Here is a 23,415-nt window from a genome sequence, read left to right as displayed (position 1 = left end):
ACTTGGAATAAAGGGAGGAGAAAACATAAACCTAAAAAACTTAGAAAAACTTTTATTTTTCTATAATCTCCCAAACATATTCTTTTTTCATTTCCCTGTTCGTTGCTCATTTGCACATTTTTAATAGTGCAATACTGTTATGCCATTGTGCTTGTATGATCGCTTTCTACTTTAAACTTAAAAGTAGCTATTACTTCGTGAACAGGGTAGAAGAAATGCAGGCAGAAGACCAGAGCAGCAGCTGGCACAAAGGAAAACTGCGATTTTGCAAAGAAGTCTGTTGGGAGAGCAGACTTCAGACTTTCTGGCTCCAAGTCTTCTTTGTCCTCACATTCCCGGACCGGCATCAGGGTCTTTGCCTCAGGGTTCAGTCTCCCAGCCTCTGGCCCCACCCCTCAGCTCCTGGCCCCGCCCACAGACGCAGGCCCCGCCCCCGAGCCGGGTCCTGTTCTACCACTCCAGGCCCCGCCCCGCCGACTCAGGCCCCGCCCCGTCGCCCCACTGCTCAGGCCTCGCCTCTCCGCTTCGGCCCCGCCCCGGCCGGCCGCCATATTGGTCCTTCTGCTCAAGTCGCTAGCTGTTGGAGCTCTGGCTGATTAGCGCTCTCTTCCCTTCCGTGTCTCTGGCTCCCTTTCTTCCCTGGTTGCACCCAGGCGGGCTGGCCAACAGCTCCCGGGGCGTCCTGTGTGCGGCTGAAAGGTGAGCGGGGATCAGCATTCCTTTTGGGGCCGGGCCGGAGCTGGTTAAGGGTGCGCGCGCGCGGGGCAGGAGCCGAGGGCCACCAGGGCGAGGGGCGCGCCAAATTGGCGCGGGTCTGTAGACTGCTGGGTAACACGGGCGGTTTGTCCCCCAGTCTGATGACTGATGCAGGAGGAAAGACGGGTTCGCACACTCAAATACATAGGAAGAGGGATACACACCCAACCACTCGGGGCATATACGCGCGCGTACACACACACACACACACACACACACACACACCCTCCCACACGCATAGAGGAAGAGAAATCCACAAAACATCCCGGGAGGGAGATATACCCAAACTCAGACCCCCAAACACTTCAAAATTGGATGGTGGAGAGATGCGCACACGGACAAATACGCAAACACCTGGGTACACACATATACACCAGTCTTTCCCCTAACCACACGGAGACACCCACGCACACGAGACCAAACCTTGCGCCAGAGTGACTGACTAATGGTGGGGAAAGCAAGGACGCTCGTGTTATTTGAGTTTGGCGACCTCTGACATCCTACCCGGTTGAGCATTTACTTAATGTCTTTGGCCCACGCAGGTAAGGGAGCTTGGAAGATAAAGCCAGGGCAAAGACCATGTAGGCGGTTGGGAACATTGTCTGATTCAGACCTTGGCAGAGGTTTCAGAATCGCGTTTCTTCCTTTCTTCCATCTTGCTAAGTGAAAAGACCAGATGAGACTTTTTAAGTGCTGACCAAATGGTTGGTGTGTGTATTATTGTTTTGTTTTGTAAGTGATGACACATCCCGTGATCATATTTCTTTTGAGGAATAACTTTTTTGCAAGTTTCCAGATTGGCACGTGACCAGTCTTTTCACACGTCCTCAAAATCAACAGACTGAATTTGTTTTTTGTTTTGTTTGTACAAGTTTTTGTCTTTTTTTTTTTCCTCGCTAGTTCCACTGCAGTGGAAATCCCTACACTGCCTGAAATCTCAACTCGAGTTGAAGGAAACCGGGGTTTTCAACTAAGGACTATTTATTTTCCTTTTTCGTTTCTATACTCTTCTCTTTCCATTGCTGGAGACCAAACCTAGGGCCTTGTGCTTGCTAAGCAAGAGTTCTCTACACCTGAGCGCAATTCCCAGCTCCTCCCTTAGTTAGGGACTTAAGTAATCTGCTTTTTCTTTGTCTTTTATCATCTCAGGTCGAAGTTCTCACTAATTGTGTAGAACTCCAAAGTATCTTACACTAGGGTGCCATGTCTAACAGTGGTGTGGCAGTTTCTTGCTTTCAGGGTTTTCATGTAGATTGTAGTCTCTTGCTGTACTGAAACGTTTATGGTTTGGAGGCTTATTGACTTAGAACATTTGGGGATTTAAGGACATTTTTGCTTTACTTTCTGGAAGGTTAGCGTAGACAAGCGGAAACTAGAACATCCATTGTTGGAGACGGAAGTACATTGGTGGTATTCTCTCTTTTCCAGAGATCCTTTTTATCATTTTCCCCTATCCAACTACTTCCATTTTATACTATAGTACTCTGGAGGCCTGAAGTTCTTTTAGTTCTCGAATTTTTTTTAACCTCCTTCAGTTTCTTACTATTTATTGGAAGGTCCTACTCTATATCACTTGAATTGTTTTTTTTTTTTGGTGTTTGCAAAGCAATGGTTCTGTTTTACAGACGATGAATCTGCTGGGACCTGGGAGGGTTAGATCTCCTTTCCAAGGTCACCTAGGGAGTGAGGGAGCAGTGCTGATTTTCAAAGTATGTTTGTGGGCATTTTAGAGTAGTAGTTTGCACCGGGAGGAAACTTTATCTTCTCAGGGGATATTTGAAAAATGTCTGGAAGCATTTTTGGTTCACATTCCAGGTCACACCAGGCTTCTATAGTTCTTTAAGCACAGTGTCTATTTTACTATTTAGGACAGCATTTTTATTATTTTAAAAGCTTGTTGGGTGAAAATTCTCTTTATTAAGAGGTATATGAATACCTGGTAACAATTCATTTTTTTTTGGTTTCATGGTTTTGTTTTTCGTTTGATTTATTTTTAAGCTGGCCTCAAACTTTGTACATTATCGGAGGCTGGCTTTGAACTGCTGCCTCAGCCTCCTAAATTCTGGGATTACAGGGATGCACTACCACAGAAGTTTTGGAATCCTTTTTTTTTTCTAAGACAAAAGTGACAAAACCTTTGACACTATTGGGAACCATTCCAATGGACTTAGTAAGCCTGTTTCTTCATTATTCCATTCATCCACAGATATTTTCTGAACTGCTTGTCGGACACTGGTACAAAGGTGCTGGCCAGAAGGAAGAGTAGTGGGGAAGCTGGCAGTCTGGTCACAGTCATAAGACCAGGTTCTGGCGTGGTCCTAGAAGAGAATTTGTTGTTTGGACTAGTCGGGAACAGAGGTCAGGTGCTCATGAAGGAAACAACACATCCGCACCCAGCACAGGAAGGAGTACCTGTCTCATGACATTCTTTCCTGGGCAGACTTAGATGAAGTGGAAAATAGTTTCTGGGCTCTCGAAAGCTTTGTACAGTTGAATTAGGCATGTGCGTGATTACTAAACTACATCCAGAAATTAGTTGTCTTTTTTTTTTCTCTCCGTAATAGGGTCTCACTGTGTGGTTTCAGCTGGTTGCGAATTCACTTAGTAGACCAAGAGGCTGGCCTGCAGCTCAATCCAGCTCACTGTCTTATTGCCTGGAGAAGCTATTCTTTATTTACATAAGGTCTGGCTTAAATTTAGCCTCAGTAGATAATAGTTAGACAGGTGTTTTATTGTTGAAATCAAGAAATACAATGATAAAAAATTTAAAATAACATTTGCAAAATTTTCTTTTTAAAGATTTATTTATTTTTGTATTTTTGTGTATAGGTGTTTGCCTGCATGTGTGTCATGGGTACTTTTCTTTTGTAGTGCCCATGGAGGCCAGAAGAGGGTAATGGATCCCCTGGAACTGGAGTTTATAGATGGGCATAAGATGTCACATGGGTGCTGGGAATCCAATCCAGATCCTCTGAAAAAGCAGCCAGTGCTCTTACCTGCTGAGCCATCTCTCCAGGCCGAGTAATTTTCTTTTTGGTGTTTTTCAGCCTGTTTTTTCCCATGATTGTCTGAGTCTGAGACTAGGCCTTTCATGATGCTCCATTCTAGTGTCAGTTATTACTGTTAGGTGAGCCTTTGGGATGGGTGTGTGTGTGTGCGCGTGTGCACGTGCGCATGTGCAGGGTTAAATCTCTTTAGGATTTCCTGGGGAAACATTCACATGGTTACTAGTTTGCTTTGTGGTTGTGAGAATGTATGTGTATGTATGGTATGGATGCACACGTGTGTGTGAAGGCCAGAGAAGGATGCGGAGTGTTCAGTTCTATGTTCCACCTTTATTCCGTTGAGACAGTCTCCCACTGAACCTGGAGCTAGGCTGCTGGTCAGTAACCTGCAGTAATCCTGGTGTTTATGAGACCACATCCAGCTTTTTTTGTGGGTTCTGAGAACTCGGGGCCTCTTGCCTATACAGGATGCTCGCTTACCCATGGAGCCATCGCCCCAGCTCTGTATCTTTGGCTTTTGACTCCTGCCTCTGCACAGTTTGTTTTTAAGCTAGTGAATATAGATTTCTCTACTGATTACCAGATGCCCTCTGCTGTGGTGTGTGTGTGCGGGGGGGGAGGGGTACAGGATTGTTGAATTTCATATCACCTGAAAATGATTGCCCGTATATGCATTCTAAAAGAGGTATGTGGGTTTTGTTTTGTTTTTCTGAGAAGGGTCAAGAGGACTTGGTGCCAGGGAGTCTTGCTCAATCATTACTTGTCTTGCTACTCTCGCATGCTTAGGCCACTTATATTTCTTTCTTTGTAAAAAGATACATTACTTCCTAATGTCTACAGGTGTGTGTATATATATATATATCAGGTAACGACAGCAAATCTTTAGCTGCCACATAATTCTGCCCTGGGCAGTTTGTTGGTTAAGCAGCAGGAGGAAATAAGCCAATTAGAAGTGGTGCCCAATGAGGCTAAGTTGAAAGCTATGTAGATAATAAAAGCTAGTATAAGAAAATATGGTTTGTAACTACCAGGTCATCCACAGAGACCATTTATTAAAGAGCTATTGGGGAGGGGAGGAACTGAAGTCAGAAAACGCCTCAGGAAGTTTGGTGGGAAGTCAGGAAGCAAATGAAAGGATTCCTGAGGCAGGACACCTGGAGCCACCTAGGTATGTGGGTGGTGGTGATAGGGGTGTCGGGCAGGCCTGTAGCAGTTCCAAGCCTGCTTTGCCTCAGGGTGCCTGGGCTGGTTAGATAACTTGGAGGAGAAATCTGTTTTTCAATGTGACTCTTGATATTGTACATATTGTGATGTGCTTTGGGTATTTCCACATTCTGGATTTTTCCACTTTGGTTTCTTAATTTTTGACCCTGATGATTTCAGACTGTAGAATGTCATTACATTGGAGACACAGACAGGACATGGAGATGTAGTTAAGGTGTTAAGTAAGATAACAGCTCTATATGAGGTAGAGAGAGCGTGTTTCAGAAGAAGTGTAGAGAAGTAAAGCAGGCAGGCGGCTTCATACTTGGTGGATACAGACTCCACTTTTGTTTTAGGCTGAAAGCATTATAAATGCTTGCCATTGTGTTGACAGGAACTGGGGAAACAGTATGGAAGGATTGCATGCATTCATTCTATGACGGCATTTCTTTTAATCTAAGGGTAAATAATAGTCAAACAGTAATAAGGACTGAACTGGTTTTTGTGATTTGGATTAGGTGCTCGGGTACAGAATTTAAGAGAGCTTCCAGGAGGTTGCTGCTCATAGCTGTGTTAGCAGTGTTAGAGAAATGTGAAAAGGCCTCACATTTATTTCAACATCCTGATAAGTAGAACGCCAAAAGGTCGTAGTGTTGAATGATTCTAACAGGGCCACAAGGCCAGGCGGGGTAGTGCACACTTGTAATCCAGGCATTTGAGAGACAGAGACAGGAGAGCAGGACTTAGAGACCATCCTTGGCAACAAAAGAAGTTCCAGGCCAGCTTGGACAAAATGAGACCCTGTCTCCAAAACAAAGTAGAATAAAACCAAGTGGAAATCTTTGAGTTGCTTGCTGTCTTTAGCTTACAGGGTCGCTGTAGTCTGTGGTTTCAAGCTTGTATATTTGATCTGGTAAGTGTACCTGAAATACATACACAGTGTAGCAGGAAGTCAAATCAAAGACCTTGCTATGGGGCTGCATGTTGGTGAAAGCAGAGTAATCTGGAATGAATTTTATTATCTCCCCCCCCCCCCCAAGACAGGGCTTTTCTGTGTTACAGTCTTGGAACTCGCTTTGTAGATCAAGCTGGCCTCTAACTCACAGAGATCCACCTGTCTCTGCCTCCCTCCCAGGTGCTGGTGCCACCACCACCTGGTCAAATTCTAATATTCTTAAATAAGATTGGAAAATAAAAACAGTTTGGAACAGCAGACAACTGCCATTCTTTAATCTGTCTTTCATTTTTTTTTCTGTGATCCTGGGCAAACTCAGCTTCACAAAGTTATGTCATCAGAAGGAATGTGTGCAATGTGGTGTTGAAATTGTGAACTCCCTTGGACACAGTACCATAGGGATGCCAGCATCTGTTTCCTTTAAGCACTTAGAGTAGCCTGCCCTGCGCTTGTGAGGCCGTATAGTTTAGGAACCATAGCATTAGAAGTTGGTGTTTTCCATTAGTGTTTACAAACCTAAGGGTTTAGCGGTAAGGAAACAAGGTGTTAAAGTTGGTTTTTAATTCCCTACCACTCCCCTTCCAGTCAGTCTGAAAGCTTTTCCCCTGGACTTGCAGTTTGGGAATGCTGGTAGTTGGGTTGCTGGCCTGAGGAGAGCAGGGACTGCAAAGGAAAGCACAGGCCAGGCTTCCTATGCAGGCTGCCCCTCCATCCCTGCTTTGCAACCTCTTTTCTCGCTATTTTCTATTATATGCACTTGTTGAGGAAGTTGAGTGTGCTAGGAGGATTGGAGGGGTGGCTGCTCTTTCCCAGAGTGATCTAGTTTTCTAGGTGGTTGGAAAGTTGCTGGAGAGCTAAGCGGTACGTTTTAGTCCTGTGGCTGACTTTCCCTGTCAGTCAGTTCTTCTTGAGTTTCACACTGCCACCACTGTAGGGTTAGCTTTCCAGTCTCTAAATTAGTTTTTTTTTTGGCTGTGTATTTTTTTTTGAGTCCTTTCTGTCATTTGGTGGGGGTGAGGATAACACTTTTGACTTAACCATGTTTACTTGGGCCTGGAGATGGTATTTAGTCTTTGTTAGCTTTCTGCTGATCTGTGAAGCATGGGGGATGGTGTCTGATCTACAGGAGGTTTTAAGGGGCATGTCTCAGATACTGTGACAAAATGGAGAGGCCTCTTAAGAGATGGGCCTCTGGACATTCCTGTCTAACTGAGGTGGGAGGAGCCCTCTAGTGTGGGGAGCACCATTTTCTGGTTGGGATCCTGAGTTGTATAAATGCTCCTCATTGTGATGAGCTATGGGTCATTTCAGGTTCTGGGTTACCTTGACTTCCCCACTATGGTGGGCTGTAGCCTTCTTTCTTCCGCCTCAACTGTATGTCAAAAACTTTCTTCCTTAAGTAGCTTTACTCAGAATATTTTATTACAGCCACAGGAAAAGAAAGTAAGGCAGATACTTCATAGATTGTAGTAGTAGCAGCTGTTAAGATGTAGTTGTAGCACTTGATATTTAACTCAATAAGACAATGGCTAATGGGTTGGGAGGGAAGTAGACAGAATTCTTTGTAAGGTTGACTCAGGTAGGTAAGACAGAAGAGAGAGGTCTTGGATAAATAGCATGGTTTGACATATTAAATTTGAGTACTGTCCTGATAAAGGGGTTGGAAATTTTGTGTGGCCCTGAGGTGTGAGAGTGAGGTGGACTTCAGGAATCACTGGTGTTATAGCTAGTGGGAAGACGTGTGGACTTCAACCTCAGATTAGTCTTTGAAAGATTGTTGAGAAAGGGAGCCACCTGGCTGAAGAAAACTGATATAAGAGAAAAGCAGAGGCAGCCTCTTGTCAGTAGTTTCATGGACTATTTTAGGAACATTTTCAAGAGGGAGAGGGTCATGTGCATTTTAGGCCTCATTGAGGCATTAATGGGGACTGACTAGTCCTGTTTAAGACATGAAGGATCCCACCTTGCCTCTGGGTAAATGTGTGGTACTAGCAAGATACTTTTGTCAAGTGGGCCTCCCTTTCCTTAGTTGTTTTAGAAAACTTGATTACCCTTCTAAGATTCTGTGGCATGCACATCTTCAAGGATATTGCTGTGTGTTACCATGGCCACAGGTGGAGGGACAAAAACCATCCCTCCAAAACCAAAAGCACCCTTTCACTCTTCTATTCACCTTAGGGCCCCGTGTTGAGAAGTGGAAAGAAGCCATTGGATTGGCTAATGGTCATTTCCTGATGACTCGCTGATGTTCCAGGGAATGGAGGTGTGTAACTCTGGAGAGTTAATCTAGTGTGGAGGCAGATGGGGAACTAGGCAGTGAAGGGTAGAGGAAGTCTAGGCTTGGGAAGATTTCCTGTGAGAAGAGTCCATTCCAGCATCTCAGTAGGGTTAAACTGGGTGCCACTGGAGAGGTGTCAGTTACATCCAGTAAACAGAACTTAGGAAGAGATCCTTACAGTGTCTGGCATTGGACTGCTTACAACTTCTCTTGTGTGTAGGTGGAGTTTCCGAGCCTCTAATCTAGTTGAGTCTTAAAACAGCTGCTCTTACTATATATACCATTAGTCAGCGACCAAGAGCAGCCTCACGCCTCAAAGTCTCTTGGTGTTGAAACTCAGAGGTAGTGTACCATAACCCACATCAAAGTTAGATGAGGGTCAGAGTAAGCTTGAAATGTTCGTTCCTGGCAGAGCATAATATGACAATTATTTTCAGTTAATTATTTTGTTTAATACATCTGGACCACGGTCAAGGCCATGGAAATCTCAAATGTGTTGCTAAGGCAGACGTGACTGTTAGGGAGGGTGGGGGCTTGGCTGAGAACTGTCTAAGCAAACAAAATGGACTCAGGACAAAATTACGTTGGTCACTTTAGTATGTTGTAGATTGTATTTGGTTTGTGTTTTGCTGATTTTATTTTTCCAATATACATGTTTAAATTCATTCTTTTCATAATTTAATTTTCTTCTTTAAACTCTCAGCCATAATTCCTAGTATTTTTTTCTTAGATAGGGTCTTGCTTTGTAGCCCAGGCTAGCCTCAAAATTGCAGTCCTCTTGCCTCAGCCTCCAAAGTGTAAAGATTACAGGTCTGGGATACCACACCAACTTCCCATTATTCCTGCGGCTTTTTCACTGTTTCTTTCTGTTTTCATTTTGCCTTTTAAAATTCAACCTGAAAGTGGGCATCATGGCACACACCTTCAATCCCAACTATCAGGGAAATAAAGGCAGGTGGACCTCTGTGCTGTCTCTGGTTTACATTGCGAAGTCCAGGACAGCCAGGGCTACATAAAGAGGCCCTGTCTGAAGAAACAGCCTTAAACTAGCCTACTCTTTTCTTTTTGGGGGAGCATTGTTTTATGGGCTAGTGAGGTGATTCAGTGTCAGAGACCTGAGGTTTATGCCTAGGACCCACGTGGTAGAGGGAAAGAACCACAAATTGTCCTCTGTGACACACACACACACACACACACACACACACACACACACACACAGAAGTAAATAAATAAAATGCACTAAAAATTAATGCTAGGCCTAGTGGCAAACGAGAAGGCCTGAATTTGATCTCTAAAACCCAGGCAAAAATGCCAGGCTTGGTAACAAAGACTTGTAATCCCAGCACTAGGAGGTAGAGACAGGAGGATCCTTGGGGCTCTCTAGCCTAATTGGTGGACGTTTAAGGCAATGAAAGATCCTGTCTCATAAGGTGGATGACATCCAAGGTTATTCTGTGCTTTCTCTATGCAGTGCCCTCGTGCACACATACACATGGCACACCACACCACAAATGTGGTGCAAGCTCTTCTAATCTTTCCAGTATAAAGCTCAAGCATGCAGGTTCCTCTCACACTTTGATTATACTTATCCTGAGCCCACGTGGGATTCTAGGGGTTGGCCCTCTCATGTTCATTCATCACACTGTAGACCTTCATTGTCTAATACAGTAGCCATTAGTGCTGTGGAATGCTTTAATGAAAATGAAGTTATTCAGTTAGTTAAGCGGACTAACCACATTTCAGATGTTCATTGGCCACATGTGGTTTGCTGGACATCTCTAGCAATACAGAAAGCTCTGAATTATCTGTTATTTAGTTGCTTAATTGAATCTTTTCTCCTCTTGCCATACCTAACTACAGCAGTGCTCTTAATGAAAAATTAATGTATATTTATATTAGATGCTTCATTTTCCAGAAAGTGTACTTACTGAAATGAGTTACTTAAATAGAGTATGTGCTTTGTCAGTGGTAGTTTTATTTATGCTTTGGTTTACATTTTTGTTTTTTCAAGACAGGGTTTCTCTGTAGCATTGGGGCCTGTCCTGGAACTAGCTCTTGTAGACCAGGCTGGTCTCCAACTCACAGAGGTCCGCCTGCCACTGCCTCTCTCGAGTGCTGGCTATTTATGCTTTGATTTCCAGAGTTTTTTTTGTTTTGTTTTATTTACCTTTCCTATCTGTGAGGTAGTAGTCAGTGATAGATACTTCTATTCCACCTGACCCCCCCCCCCAGGATTTCTCTGTGTAACAGCTCTGGCTGACCCAGAACTAGATCTGTAGATCAGGCCTGCCTTGAACTCACAGAGATCTCCCTGTCTTTGTCTCCCCAGTGCTGATACTAAAGGTGTGCACCATCACCACCCACACCACTGCCCAGCACAACCTAGCCAAATCTTAAACCTCCAAATTGGCCTGTTCTTGTGGTATTTTCCTTAGTTCTGGTTTGTTTGTTTCTGCTTGGTTTGTTATCTTGCTATAGAGCTGGCACCCATTAGACTTCCTGACTTCCCTGGCTTGCCTCTCATTCATTTTCTCTCCCCCGCCCCCCTTCTCTCATAGTCAAATTTGAGCTCACTGTGTTGCCCAGGCTGACCTTGAACTTGTGATCTAAGCTCTACAACTCCTGAGTTCACTGTTTTACAGGCTTGTGCCGCCCTGCACTGTCTGAAGCCCAACTTCTTTTTTTCTTAAATAAATATGACCTTCTTTCTATATAATTTATTTAGCTTTTTTTTTCTTTTTTTGGTTTTTCGAGACACGGTTTCTCTGTGGATTTGGAGCCTGTCCTGGCACTAGCTCTTGTAGACCAGGCTGGTCTCGAACTCACAGAGATCCGCCTGCCTCTGCCTCCCGAGTGCTGGGATTAAAGGCGTGTGCCACCACTGCCCGGCTTATTTAGCTTTATTTTTATGTGCATTGATGTAAAGGTGTCAGATCTTGTGGAACTGGAATTACAGAGTAGTTGTGAGCTGTCATGTGGGTACTGGGAACCGAACCTGGGTCCTCTGGAAGAGCAGGCAGTGCTCCCAATTGCTGAGCCATCTTTTCAGCCCCGAAGCTCAGCTTCTTAAGCTATGAAATTAAGTGAAATGGTAGCTATGTCTCTAATTAGGATATTCAGGGTGAATGAATGCAAAAGGAACTTGTGAATTTGGGGAGAGGTAAGAACCTTCCTAAATTTAAATCAGGAGTGATAAATTTCAATTAAAATATTCAGGAGTGAGAAGTCGCAAAGGGAGTGTGAGTTTTTGAAGTTTCGAAGTGGTTTACCAAAAGGAGCTTGCTCTCCCTTTAGTACCTTATAGAGGAATGTGCTAGATTTTCAGCATGTGCATGCCCACTCCTTGCTGATATCTGTAAATAGTGTCTTAACTGATTTTCTCATTAGAATTGCAAGCATAAGTTTTTCCCTCATATTTTAGTGGATATCAAAAATAAGAGGAAGAACTTACATGTATGTAAGTATAGATAGAAACAATAATAGAATAACAAAAATAAAAAGGAAATAATTTATTCTAGTATTTATTTGCATTTCACCATGCACAGAACATTTTATTTAATGTGGCAGACAAAAATAGGACAAATGTCTTCATTATGGTTCTATTCATTATTTATTCTATTAAATACCATGGCCATAAACAACTTGGGGAGAAAACTTAATCTTCTCATCACTGCCCATTTCCCCATCTGCCTCCATACCAAATTAACCTCCACTGAGTTATTTCAGTTTACAACTCAGGTCACATCAAGGCAGGAACTGATAAACAAAGCCATGGATGACTGCTGTTTACTGTTTGTTCTTATGGCTTGCTCAGCCTACTTTCCTATAGCAGCCAGGGCCACCACGCCCAGGGGTAGTACTTCCCACACTTAGCTGTGCTAGCTCATTTCAATCACCCATCAAGAAACTGCACCACAGGCTTGCTCACAAGCCAGTCTAGACGGAGCATTTTCTCAGCTGAGATTTCCCTCTTCCAAAATGACTCTAGCTTATGTCAAGTTGACATAAAACTAACCCCCACATGAATGAATGGCATAGATATTTGTGTACCTCCTGGGGAGTTGACATTGTAAACTGGAAAACAGACGTGCAACTGGGAGCATTGTAAGCAAGTGAAAAATCAAGGTGAGGGTGGGAATGACAGTACAAAGAAGACAAAGGTGTCATGGAGGCCTTTTGGATGAGGCGATCTGAGCTAGGCCTCTGATGGCTGAGTTTTGTAGCTATTATGGTAGAAAGGTGCCTCCTGGACCAAGATCACAGCCCAAGGAAAGATAGACAATCCCCTGGAGGCAGAGAGAGAGTTTTGCATGGGGGTGTGAGTGGCACAGATACTGGGACAGACTTGGGAGGTTGGATAGCAGTAGTGCTCTAACCCACTGAGCTATCTCTCCAGCAGCCTTAGTTAGGAAAATAATTTCTACTTGGCTCAGCTAAACCCTTTTTAAAACAAAATTTCTTTTTCTTTCATTTTGGGAGAAGGTGGTTGTAGAATAATATGGACCTTTTAAGTTGACAACCAAGAAGAAAATATGAGCATTTTTATAATGGTATGTGTTTGTGTTGTTTGAATATTTTTAAGAAGCATATCTCATTTTTATTAGAAGGCATGGTAGACATGTTGAGTACTAAATTCTGATTGGCAGATGTTAGGAGCATCTAAAGAGGTTCAGTTGGAATTGGAAGTATTTGAGGGGGTGAGGTTTAGATGCATTGGTTAAGTGGATGTAAGAAAAAGGGGTGGGGATGGGGCGAGCAACAAGAAGACGGAAGTCTTATGGTGAACATCTTACTGGAGAGAGGAGAATCAAACAAGACACAACCACCTCAGTTTTCGTACTTGAGAGCAGCTGACACTATTGGCAGTGTGACAGATTGTGAGGTTCCCATCCTGGCTCCACTTGAGGTCTTCTCCCACCTGTCACTTGCAGCTTATTTGTTTCTGTGGTAGCGAGTTACTTTTCTGGGCTCTATCTTACCGAGTCTTCTACTACTGAGGGTATTTCGGTGGCTTTTCTTAATCTTAAGGTTTAGGCAGAAATCCTTCTATGCAGGATTCCCTACCTTTCAGTCCCATCTTCCCAGTCAACTTAATTCTTCACCTGCCTAATGGTCTCCCAGTCCATGCCAGCACCAGGGTTCCTAGGCAGAGCCTTGGCATGTGTTGGTCCATTGTCCTGGTTCTGGCTCTTTTCTTTTCTGAATCAGATACCCTTTCTCTTGGAGTCAGACATTGGTTAAATAAGGCTGCTTCCTAAAGGCATCGTGTGGCTAAAATGGTCATTGAGATGTGGTTGGAACATAACACACTAGAAATGTACATTCAGACTCTTATCAACATAGTGTAACACAACCTGGTTTTCTCTGGTACTGAAAGATACCTTTTCCTTAACTGCAGCTCAGCAGTTGAAGTAGTTTACTACAGCAGTTGAAGTGTGTTTCCAAGCCAACTGTAGGGTCATGTTGTATGTAAAGTAAGTCCTGATAGTGGCTGGCATCATACTGCTCTGTGAGATACCGACAGGCAAGGCCTAGGCCTGAGTAAGGGAACCTCACATTTTTACATTATATCCCTCACCAGGGGAAATGTTGGAAGGGTACCCTATTATTATTATTATTTTTTATTGTTTTTATTTATTGAACTATACATTTTTCTCTGCTCCCCTCCCTCTCTCCCTTCCCCCTCCCCTTCTACACTCTCCCGTGACACACACCCCTCATGCCCAATTTACTCAGGAGATCTTGTCTTTTTCTCTTTCCTGTGTAGATCCATGTATCCTATGTATCTTTCCTATGTATCTCTTAGGTTCCTCTTTGTTGTCTAGGTTGTCTGGGGTTGTGGACTGTAGGTTGGTTTTTTTTCTCTTAATGTCAAGAAGCACATCAGATTGTTCTTTATAGGTCCTGCTATAGTTGGGACTTCATGTAGGTGTTACTGTCAGGGCAGAACTGTGGTTTGCATCATTAATGTGTGGTGCATAATAGGTGCTGTCTAAATATGTGCTGGAAATCTGCTTTCACCCATCTTAAGAAACTGGAGGCTTCTGTAGAGATAATGAAGAACACTGCAGACTTTGACTCAGGTTTCACTTAAAAGATTTTTTTTAATACACAGTATATTTGGTTGGGGGGTGTGGCTCAGTTGGTAGAGTCTCACTTAGCATGCATGCAGCCCTGGGTTTAATTTTCAGCACCTCACAAAACTGGGTATGATAGTGCACACCTATAATCTTGGTTCCAGAGGTAGAGGCAAGAGGTTTTATGCTCATCCTTAGCTAAGTAGTACTGAGTTTGATGCCACCCCACACTACACGAGACTGTACCTCACAAAATCAACAGGAACAAAAAACCCATAGCATACTCAGGTATACTTTATGTTGCATATTGGCAGAGTAGCCTACTAGTTCTGTTGAATTAACTTGTTCTTGTGCAGACCTTGGAATAAAATGAAGAAGCGAAAAGACTTACTGCTTCCACCTGCTTATTTCCTTTATAACTACAGCAACAACAGTAAGACCCTCAAAAACAAAACAAAACAAAAAACCAAAAAAAAAGCAGTTGCACTTGAAGTAGCCCAGTGGGTTAAGTGCTTGGGCTTTGGAGTATTCTGCTATATTAACAGCTTAACTGTTTTACTAGCTGTGATCTTGCATCATATATAAATAAGCTCTCAAGCCTATCATAGGCAGTAATAGGAAAAGCTATAGCTTAAATACTGTTCTATTGTGGTGAAGAGACACCATGACCAAGGCAACTTATACAAGAAAGCAGTTAGTTGGGGGCTTGATTACAGTTTCAGAAGGTGAGTCCATGACTATTATGGCAGCAGGCAGTTAGGCATGGCACTGGAGCAGTAGCTGAGAACTTCTATCTAATCCACAAGCAGAGAAAGAGAGACTAACTAGAATGGCTGAACTTTTGAAATCTCAAAGCCCACCCTTAGGAACATACCTGCCTCCACAAGACCACACTGCCCAAGCTTTACCAAACAGCTCTACCTACTGGGACAAAGCATTCAAACATGTAGGCTGTAAGGGCTGCTCTCATTCAAACCACCACAGATAAGAAACCTGAGAAGTAAATGTGGGGTCACAGGGCACATGGCATACAGGGCTCTATCAGTGCTAGCTGCTGTTTTATTTTTAATCCTAAATGTTGGTATTTTAAAGAGTCATGTTTTAATTGGTTGAATGTGTAAGTTAAGGACTGCTATATATAATTTTCACAAAAATACCCTTTCTTTTCTTTTAAAAATGGTGATGGTGGTGGGGGTGCTGGAGAACTGGATCATCATATAAGAGCACCTGCTGCTGTTCCAGAGGACTTGAGTTCAATTCCCAGCACCTGTGTCAGGTTGCCTCATAACTGCCAATAACTGTACTGTGGGCCTGGTGAAGTTGGTGGGATCCAGCTTCCTTTTCTGGCCTCAGCCATCACTCCCCCTCCCCCACATACACTCATAACACATATACATATAAATAGTAAAAAATATTTTTAGAAGGTGGTGTGTGAGTGTGGGGCTCTTTGGCTTCCTAATGAAGGTCTGCATATAATTTATTCTGCTTATAGCATTTTATAGCCATTAAACTATCTGTAAAATTGCCTATTTGAGACTTCATGGTGTCATTCCATAGAAAGTTCCTACACTTTTCTAGGAAGTCTAGAACTGGTGAAAACCTGTGTGCAGTTATCTGAGTAAATGTTTGAGTAGCCCTTGGAGGTAGATGTTGCTGACCCTGTTGTTCCCATTTGGTTTCAGGGAATTAAGTTTGCCCACACTTAGGCTGTGCCCCTTGCTTGGTTGGTCTTAGGAACATGTTCTCCCTCCGGCCACTGCTCTCATTCATGCATGGGAGACTTTGCTTTTTTGCTTTAGCTGCCCAGTGGCTTCATGACACTGCACTACCTCCAGATCTTGGTCTAACTCTATGGATCATATTGGTGCCTCTTTCTCCCTTGTCTCCTCTTTTTCCTGTTATCTGGGACATGATTCTCAGCCACCTAAATAAAATTTGGGCAAGCATAATTCCCAGTATAATTTTATAGCTATGTCTGCATATGAAAGTTAGAAAAGAAGGGTGGGCAGATAAAACTCTCGACAGAGGAAAAACAGTACTTAGAATACAGTATTTGATGTAGGGCTGTTTTTTTTAAGTTGAGGTAGATTATAGATAACATTTAGGTATTTTTAAATTAAAAATGTAGATGTAGTCAAATTTATTTTTTTTTACAGTTAATTCTTTTTATACTTAGAATTATGAAACAGGTACAGGTCTGCAATCCTAGTTACTCTGGAGGCTGAGGTAGGAGGATTAAAAATTCAAGGTCCGACTTAGACTACAGGGCAGGTTCAGGGCTGGCCTGGGCAATGTAGTGGGACCTGACCTCAAAAGTAGTAAAAGGGCTGGGGTTATCTAATTAACCGGTAGAGCTTGCCTAACATATACAAGGCTTTGGGTTCAATCTGTAACGCCATAGAAGAAAAAAAATCATCAAAACAAACGTATATCACTAATGTGAGCTTTGATTTTTTTTCCTGCAGATAATAATGATGCTTGAACTGAACTACTAAGGTAAGGTTCATGACCTTACCTTATTAAGCCTTTTTTATTCAGATGTCTTTATTTGTAGAATTTAGCTGTTAAACTTGATGAAGATTATTGCTTTTAGTTTATTGCTTTTAGACAGTCTTTCCAACTGTGGAATATCAGAGTTTATATTACATTTACTTTTAGCTTAATTTTTAAAGTTACATGGTAGGAGGTTTTTTATTCCTTTAGCTTATGCTAAAGAAATCACAAAGGTTTTACTGCTTTTAGAAAAGAATAGTGGGGCTCAGTGGTTAATAGTGTGTACTAAACTGGATGTGGTGGCACCCTCCTTTAATCCTGGCACTTGGGAGGCAGAGATAGGCTGATCTCTGTGAGTTCGAGGCCAGCCTGATCTACAGAAGGACAGCCAGAGCTGAATCCCTGTCAGGAAAATAGAGCAAAAAAATGAATTAATTTTAAAAAAGTATTTGTACTGTTGCAGTTTGGTTCCCAGCACCCATGTATTAAGCAGCTCACAACTGCCTGCAACTCTTGCTCAAGGGACTATATTGCCCTCTTCAGGCCTTTGTGGGCATCCACCCCCCTCACACACACACACTGAAAAGAACAGGAAACATTTTTATGTCCATAAGCATGCTGTGATTATATTAATAGGTGGATTGAGTGAGGTTGGCTTCTCTTAAATATCATTGGAACTAAGATGGTTTATATACTTATAACACCATGTGTATTTGTGTATAGCTCTAAGGTTAGAATGAAAGAGGTGGTGTGTATTAATAATGTTAGCAAAGACCCCTATATTCCCAAGTAGGAATGTCTGGGAGCCCCCAAACAGTCAATGTGCATGTCAAAAATATTACCTGGTGTGTGGAATTTGCGAATGTAAATTTCTTTTAAAATGTCATGAATAGAAAATCCCATTTAATTAGGACAAAAAGGATCGCTACAATTATGTAAGTCTGTCTTCCTCTCACAATAGATCATGGAGCTTTTGTGTTTTGTCAGTTAAAAACTGTGACAGGAACAACATTGATGGGGGTGATGGGAAAGGGTTTACAGTAGAGGCAGTGACCAAGCTGAGGAGGTCTGAGGGCACAGCAGTTGGGTTTGGGGTGCAAGTAGAAGCAGCATTTAGGTGAGGGAGCAGTGTGTGCTTGGTTGAAGGCATAGACAGTGAGTTGTTGCATGGCATTCCTGCAAGTAAACATCCACTCACCTAGATAGGGAATTGACAACAGACGCTAAAGACTAGCTTGGTGAATCAGTGTGTTTTACTGGAGTTCTTACAGGAATATGGGTTGATTGTTTATTTAAAGGAGCGGAAATCCTGCACGTAGACAGCTGAATCCCTTTCCCATCATTGATGACAGCTTGTGAAAGGTAGAAAACCTGCCTGGAGCTCACTGCACAGCCTGCAGGTAGCACAACAGGTTGGAGTGTCCATTCCTTGTAGTAATATGAGCAGCGGCAGGGCTGTGTCCCCTACACCCCAGCCGCCTGCTCGGCTAGCTTTTGCCCCGAAATAACAACACACAAACTGTATTCATTTAAACACTGCTTTGGCCCATTCCTATCTAGCCTCTTCTAGGCTAATTCTCACATATTAATTTAGCCCATTTCTAATCATCTGTGTAGCGCCCCTAGGTGCGCTTACCGGGAAGATTCTAGCCTATGTCCATCCTGGGTCGGAGCTTCATTGCTTGCATCTGCCTGGGAGCTGGGAGCATGGTGTCTCTCTGAGGCATCTGCTCCGGAGAGGAGAGCTGTCGAGTCTGAGCTCACTTCCTCTTCCTCCCGGCATTCTGTTCTGTTTACTCCACCTACCTATGTCCTAACCAATAAAATGAGCCAAGGTGGTTCCTTTATTAGCCAATGACCTTCCTCCATCAATTCCTGATGTTTAGGTTGATCTGAGCCTTTTCTAGGCAGCTCTGCCACGTTTTGTTTCTTCTAAGCCAGTGGTTCTCAACCTTCCTAATGCTGCAGCCCCTTAATACAGTTCCTTTTGGTGACCCTCAACTATAAAGTTATTTTCGTTGCTACTTTGTACCCTCTAACCCACACACTGAGAACTATGGGTTTTAAGCACTTTAGCTAGGCTCTGCTTCTTTAATCTTCTCTCTCTCTGGAGGGTCCTAGTGAATCTGGTGAGTTTCAGGGACTTCCTAAACTATTCCAAATTGTTTAATTTCTGTCTTTTTTTTTTTCGAGACAGGGTTTCTCTGTGGTTTTGGAGCCTGTCCTGGAACTAGCTCTTGTAGACCAGGCTGGTCTCGAACTCACAGAGATCTGCCTGCCTCTGCCTCCCAAGTGCTGGGATTAAAGGCATGCGCCACCACCGCCCGGCTTAATTTCTGTCTTAGTGAGCTTCTGTGGGGGTATTTCACCTCCCCGTAAATACTCTATGGCAGGTTTTAATCTGAGAGGAAACTTATCACAGCAGTTGTGGGATGGCCAAGTCAAAGTTGAGTTTGGTTCTTTAAGTCTGGAGAATAAACCATTAAATAATTTTAATAATTTTGGGCAAGTTTCAGATGCTTTCCCTATGTTGAAATACAGCACAATGGGGACACATTCTGAGAAATACATCATTACATGATTTCAATGTACTGTGGACATCCTCAAGGGTGCTTACATAAACTTAGGTGGGGCTGGTCAGTCATTTGCCAGCGCCTCTTGATATAATTGTGAAACTGGATAAACATAAGATATGTTAGGCTTGTTATGGCTTCAACTTTGTGCTTCTCTTGCCAATGTCTCTTGAGTGCTGGGATTATAGGCATAATATATACCACCACCCAGTTCTTTGATCATTTTTATTAATTTTTTTCTACTGACTTGATTTCCCTCACTAAGCTGTTTTTTTAACCTATAGTAGAACATAGAGTTAGAAATGCAGAATTCTTTTATGTTACAAAAGTATTCAGTAATACTGGATACCTTCACATTTAATAAGAAGACAAACAGACAATATCTACTACACTGGTAATAGAAATTTATCCTAGTAGATAAAGCAATTATTCTTCATTTCTCTACTATTTTCCCACTGCGGGAGTCAATATTCACTTTCATGATAAACTAATGACTATTCTTTTTTTTTTAAATATTTATTTATTATGTATACAATATTCTGTCTGGGTGTATGCCTGCAGGCCAGAAGAGGGCACCAGACCCCATTACAGATGGTTGTGAGCCACCATGTGGTTGCTGGGAATTGAACTCAGGACCTTTGGAAGAACAGGCAATGCTCTTAACCTCTGATCCATCTCTCCAGCCCCAACTATTCTTATTTTAGAACTCTGTTGTCCAATATAGCTAAGGGCTTTTTTAAAAAAAATACTTATTATGTATACAATATTCTGTCTGTGTGTATGCTGCAGGCCAGAAGAGGGCACCAGATCCCATTACAGATGGTTGTGAGCCACCATGTGGTTGCTGGGAATTGAACTCAGGACCTTTGGAAGAGCAGGCAATGCTCTTAACCTCTGAGCCATCTCTCCAGCCCCAGCTAAGGGCTTTTTAAATGTGGCCATTTAAATTAGCTGAAAATAAATGGGGACAGAAATGTAGCAGGTTTTTTTAATGCTTAGCATGCACAAAGGCCAACTCCCAAGCACTTATCAAGTGCTCAACAGCCACATATAGCTAGAGAGTACCATGTTGGGCCTTTATTATTAGGTAAAAATATTTTTGACAGTGCTCATATAAGAAACTTAATTTTCCTTCATAAAATTTAATATACTTAACAGATACTTAAATCTTAAGTATTTACATATTAGATGATTTTGCTTCAACTCAAGTAGAAACAAAGGAGAATAGGAGTTAACGAGCAATCAGGATTTGCCTTAGGTTGATAATTGGTAAAGGTGAGGCTAGGTTTTATGTGTTTTCCCACCCAGAAGTTTTTTTGTATGCTTATTTTTTTGTATATGACAGGGTTTCTCTGTGTAGTTCTGGCTGTCCTAGAACTTGCTCTATAGATCAGGCTGTCCTTGAACTCACGGAGACCCACCTGCCTCTGCTCCCAAGTGCTAGGATTAAAGGCCTGTGCCACGGCTGCCTGGCTTAAAATTTTTTTACGATGAATTAAAACAAAATATCAAGTAGGGAAAGTGTTTTCCATCAGCACTCAGATGTAGCCATCAGTCATAGGTATCAGAAGTATCACCCCTCTCCCCCGACTGACTCCTGTAGTGTAGGAAAGTTTTTCAATTCTACATCTGGACTTCTTTAAAGGGTATGTATAATTACATTTTCACCTGATTTGATTTTCATTTTACTTTACTGATTTGATTTTCATTTTACTTTATACATAAATGTCATGTGGGGCTGGGGAGACCGCTCAGTTGCTAAAGAGCTTGTTTTGGAAACATGAGGACCTGAGTCGGCATCCCCAGTACCCATGTATAAAGCTGAGTATGGAAATGTACCTATAATCCCAGCACTGGTGAGGCAGAGACAGGAGGATGTATAACCGGTTTGTTTGCTGGCCATCCAGTGTAGCAAAATCTGTGGAGCTTTAGGTGAGAGACCTTGTCTTAAACTCTACTTCCCTGCTCAAAAATAAAAGCAGTGGAAGACGTCTGACATTGACCTCTGTCCTCCATGCTTGCTTATATGTGTATGCACTTCCCCCACCAGAGTGGGCACGCATTGGCTAAGAGTTGGAGCTGCCCAGATGAGTTTGAGCCTTATGCTCATGCTTTTGACACTGATCTTAACAACTCAAAATAGTATTTCCAATGAAGACAGTAAACTCTTTGTAGTCTGTGGTTGATAGATTTTTATTTCTTAGCTGAATCAGTGAGCTTCTGGAAGGCTCTGAATTTCCTGCTCCATAGTGCCTGTATCTGAAGTGAGAAGGGGAAGGACAGTAGGAACATATATCAGTGAACTGGGGATTGAAGGGCTGTTAACTTCAAAGAAATTTATGGACTTTGCATGCTTGCCACCTTTATCCGTTTAGGGTGGCTGGGGCTTGGAGGAGTTTATGATACTGATGGCTCAGAGAAAGGTCTTTGAGGTTGTATTTGGTCTCAAGTCCAGCTTCACAGTCAGCAAGGGTGAGACTTCACTATTATTTCTAGGGAATAATGAAAATGGATAGGGGTCGGTACATGTCTTAAGTGACAGTAAATAACAGTTCTCATTATTTAGGTAGTTCTTTTGCAAAGAGGAATCAGGGCTATGCATTTTTATTTCACTTAAATGCTGATTTTGTTAGAATTGTGTGGATTGCTACAGTATTAAGGCATGTAATGGTGGTACCTTTTTTTTTTTAAACAGGATTCTGAAGTCAAAACTCATACTATTAATAATGGCAGGAAAATCGTCCCTTTTTAAAGTAATTCTTCTTGGAGATGGTGGAGTTGGCAAGAGTTCTCTTATGAACAGATATGTAACCAATAAATTTGATGCCCAGCTCTTTCACACAATAGGTGTGGAATTTTTAAATAAAGATTTGGAGGTGGATGGACATTTTGTTACCATGCAGATTTGGGACACGGCGGGTCAAGAGCGATTCCGAAGCCTGAGGACACCATTTTACAGAGGTTCTGACTGTTGCCTGCTTACTTTTAGCGTTGATGATTCACAAAGCTTCCAGAATTTGAGCAACTGGAAGAAAGAATTCATATATTATGCAGATGTGAAAGAGCCTGAAAGCTTTCCTTTTGTGATTTTGGGCAACAAGATTGATATAAATGAACGGCAGGTGTCTACGGAAGAAGCCCAAGCCTGGTGCAGGGACAACGGCGACTATCCTTACTTTGAAACGAGTGCAAAAGATTCCACCAATGTTGCAGCTGCCTTTGAGGAGGCAGTTCGAAGAGTTCTGGCTACAGAAGATAGGTCAGATCACCTGATTCAGACAGACACAGTCAATCTGCACCGAAAGCCCAAGCCAAACTCATCTTGCTGTTGATGTCATTAAAGAGATGGTCGTTGCATTCTAACACACCCACACCCACATGAGAGGAGGGTTCATCTATTAATAAAATTCAACTAACGAATATTGATTGCTGCCTCATTAGTTGGTGGGAGAAGGGACACATTCACTCTGGAGGAAATCTATTTACTTGGTAATGGCACCTTACATTTATAAATCGTAATGGTTGTCTAATGTTTAATTTAAAATTAGTGCTAATAAGATGACCAAGAATTGAATTGTAATTCAAAAGCCTTGAATATTCTAGAAGTTACACTTAGGTTGTTTTTCCCCACAAGAAAATGGAGAGTTACTTTTGTATGTGTATATTTTTATGTAATTAGCATTCTATTCTTGGTCCAGGGAAGTAAATTCCAATAATACTATTAAAGATTAAAATCTAATGCATTTCTTTATGTCGCGATGCTTTTTGATTTGATGACTTCATTATCTCTGTAAGAATTTATCTCACATTTATTTATTAAATTGTGTGGCACACACATATCCCCTTCCCAACATAGGAGCTAGCTTTTTAGAAGATTCTCATATATTCTAGGTTGACCTTTGTACTTCTGGCTTTACCTCCACCTCCTGAGTGAGGGATTACAAGCATGAGCCTGTGCTGCCGCATCTAATGCATGACAGGTGAGCTTTATCTTCAGCCCAGGATTGTAATTCCTGAGGGTGAAGGCAACCATATCTACATAGGTATTTCTTTTGTATCCTCTCTATCACTATTT

The 23,415-nt window shown here is 42.4% G+C and overlaps 1 protein-coding gene across 3 annotated transcripts; it reads left to right on the top strand.

Moving 5' to 3' along the window:
- The first annotated feature begins 562 nt into the window (after positions 1-562).
- Positions 563-22,760, top strand: Rab9a (RAB9A, member RAS oncogene family). 3 transcript variants are annotated; one of them, XM_075958258.1, is made up of 3 exons: positions 563-699; positions 16,740-16,770; positions 22,036-22,760. In XM_075958258.1, the coding sequence occupies exon 3, from the start codon at positions 22,067-22,069 to the stop codon at positions 22,670-22,672; it is 606 nt and encodes a 201-aa protein (XP_075814373.1). In that variant the 5' UTR covers positions 563-699; positions 16,740-16,770; positions 22,036-22,066; the 3' UTR covers positions 22,673-22,760. The 3 variants fall into 3 exon arrangements, with proteins under 3 accessions (XP_075814373.1, XP_075814375.1, XP_075814374.1); XM_075958259.1 differs by lacking the exon at positions 563-699 and adding an exon at positions 8,119-8,182; XM_075958260.1 differs by lacking the exon at positions 16,740-16,770 and having other exon boundaries at positions 564-699.
- The last annotated feature ends 655 nt before the right edge of the window (positions 22,761-23,415 follow it).

This window comes from Microtus pennsylvanicus, chromosome X, assembly GCF_037038515.1.
Source record: "Microtus pennsylvanicus isolate mMicPen1 chromosome X, mMicPen1.hap1, whole genome shotgun sequence".
Lineage (NCBI taxonomy): Eukaryota > Metazoa > Chordata > Mammalia > Rodentia > Cricetidae > Microtus > Microtus pennsylvanicus.
The sequence above is the reverse complement of the archived record's forward strand: the minus strand, read 5'-3'. Positions and strand labels throughout refer to the sequence as shown.

What these genes read in the sequence shown, in the direction of transcription:
- Rab9a (XM_075958258.1), top strand. Translation starts at nt 22,067, where the DNA reads ATGGCAGGAAAATCGTCCCTTTTTAAAGTAATTCTTCTTGGAGATGGT.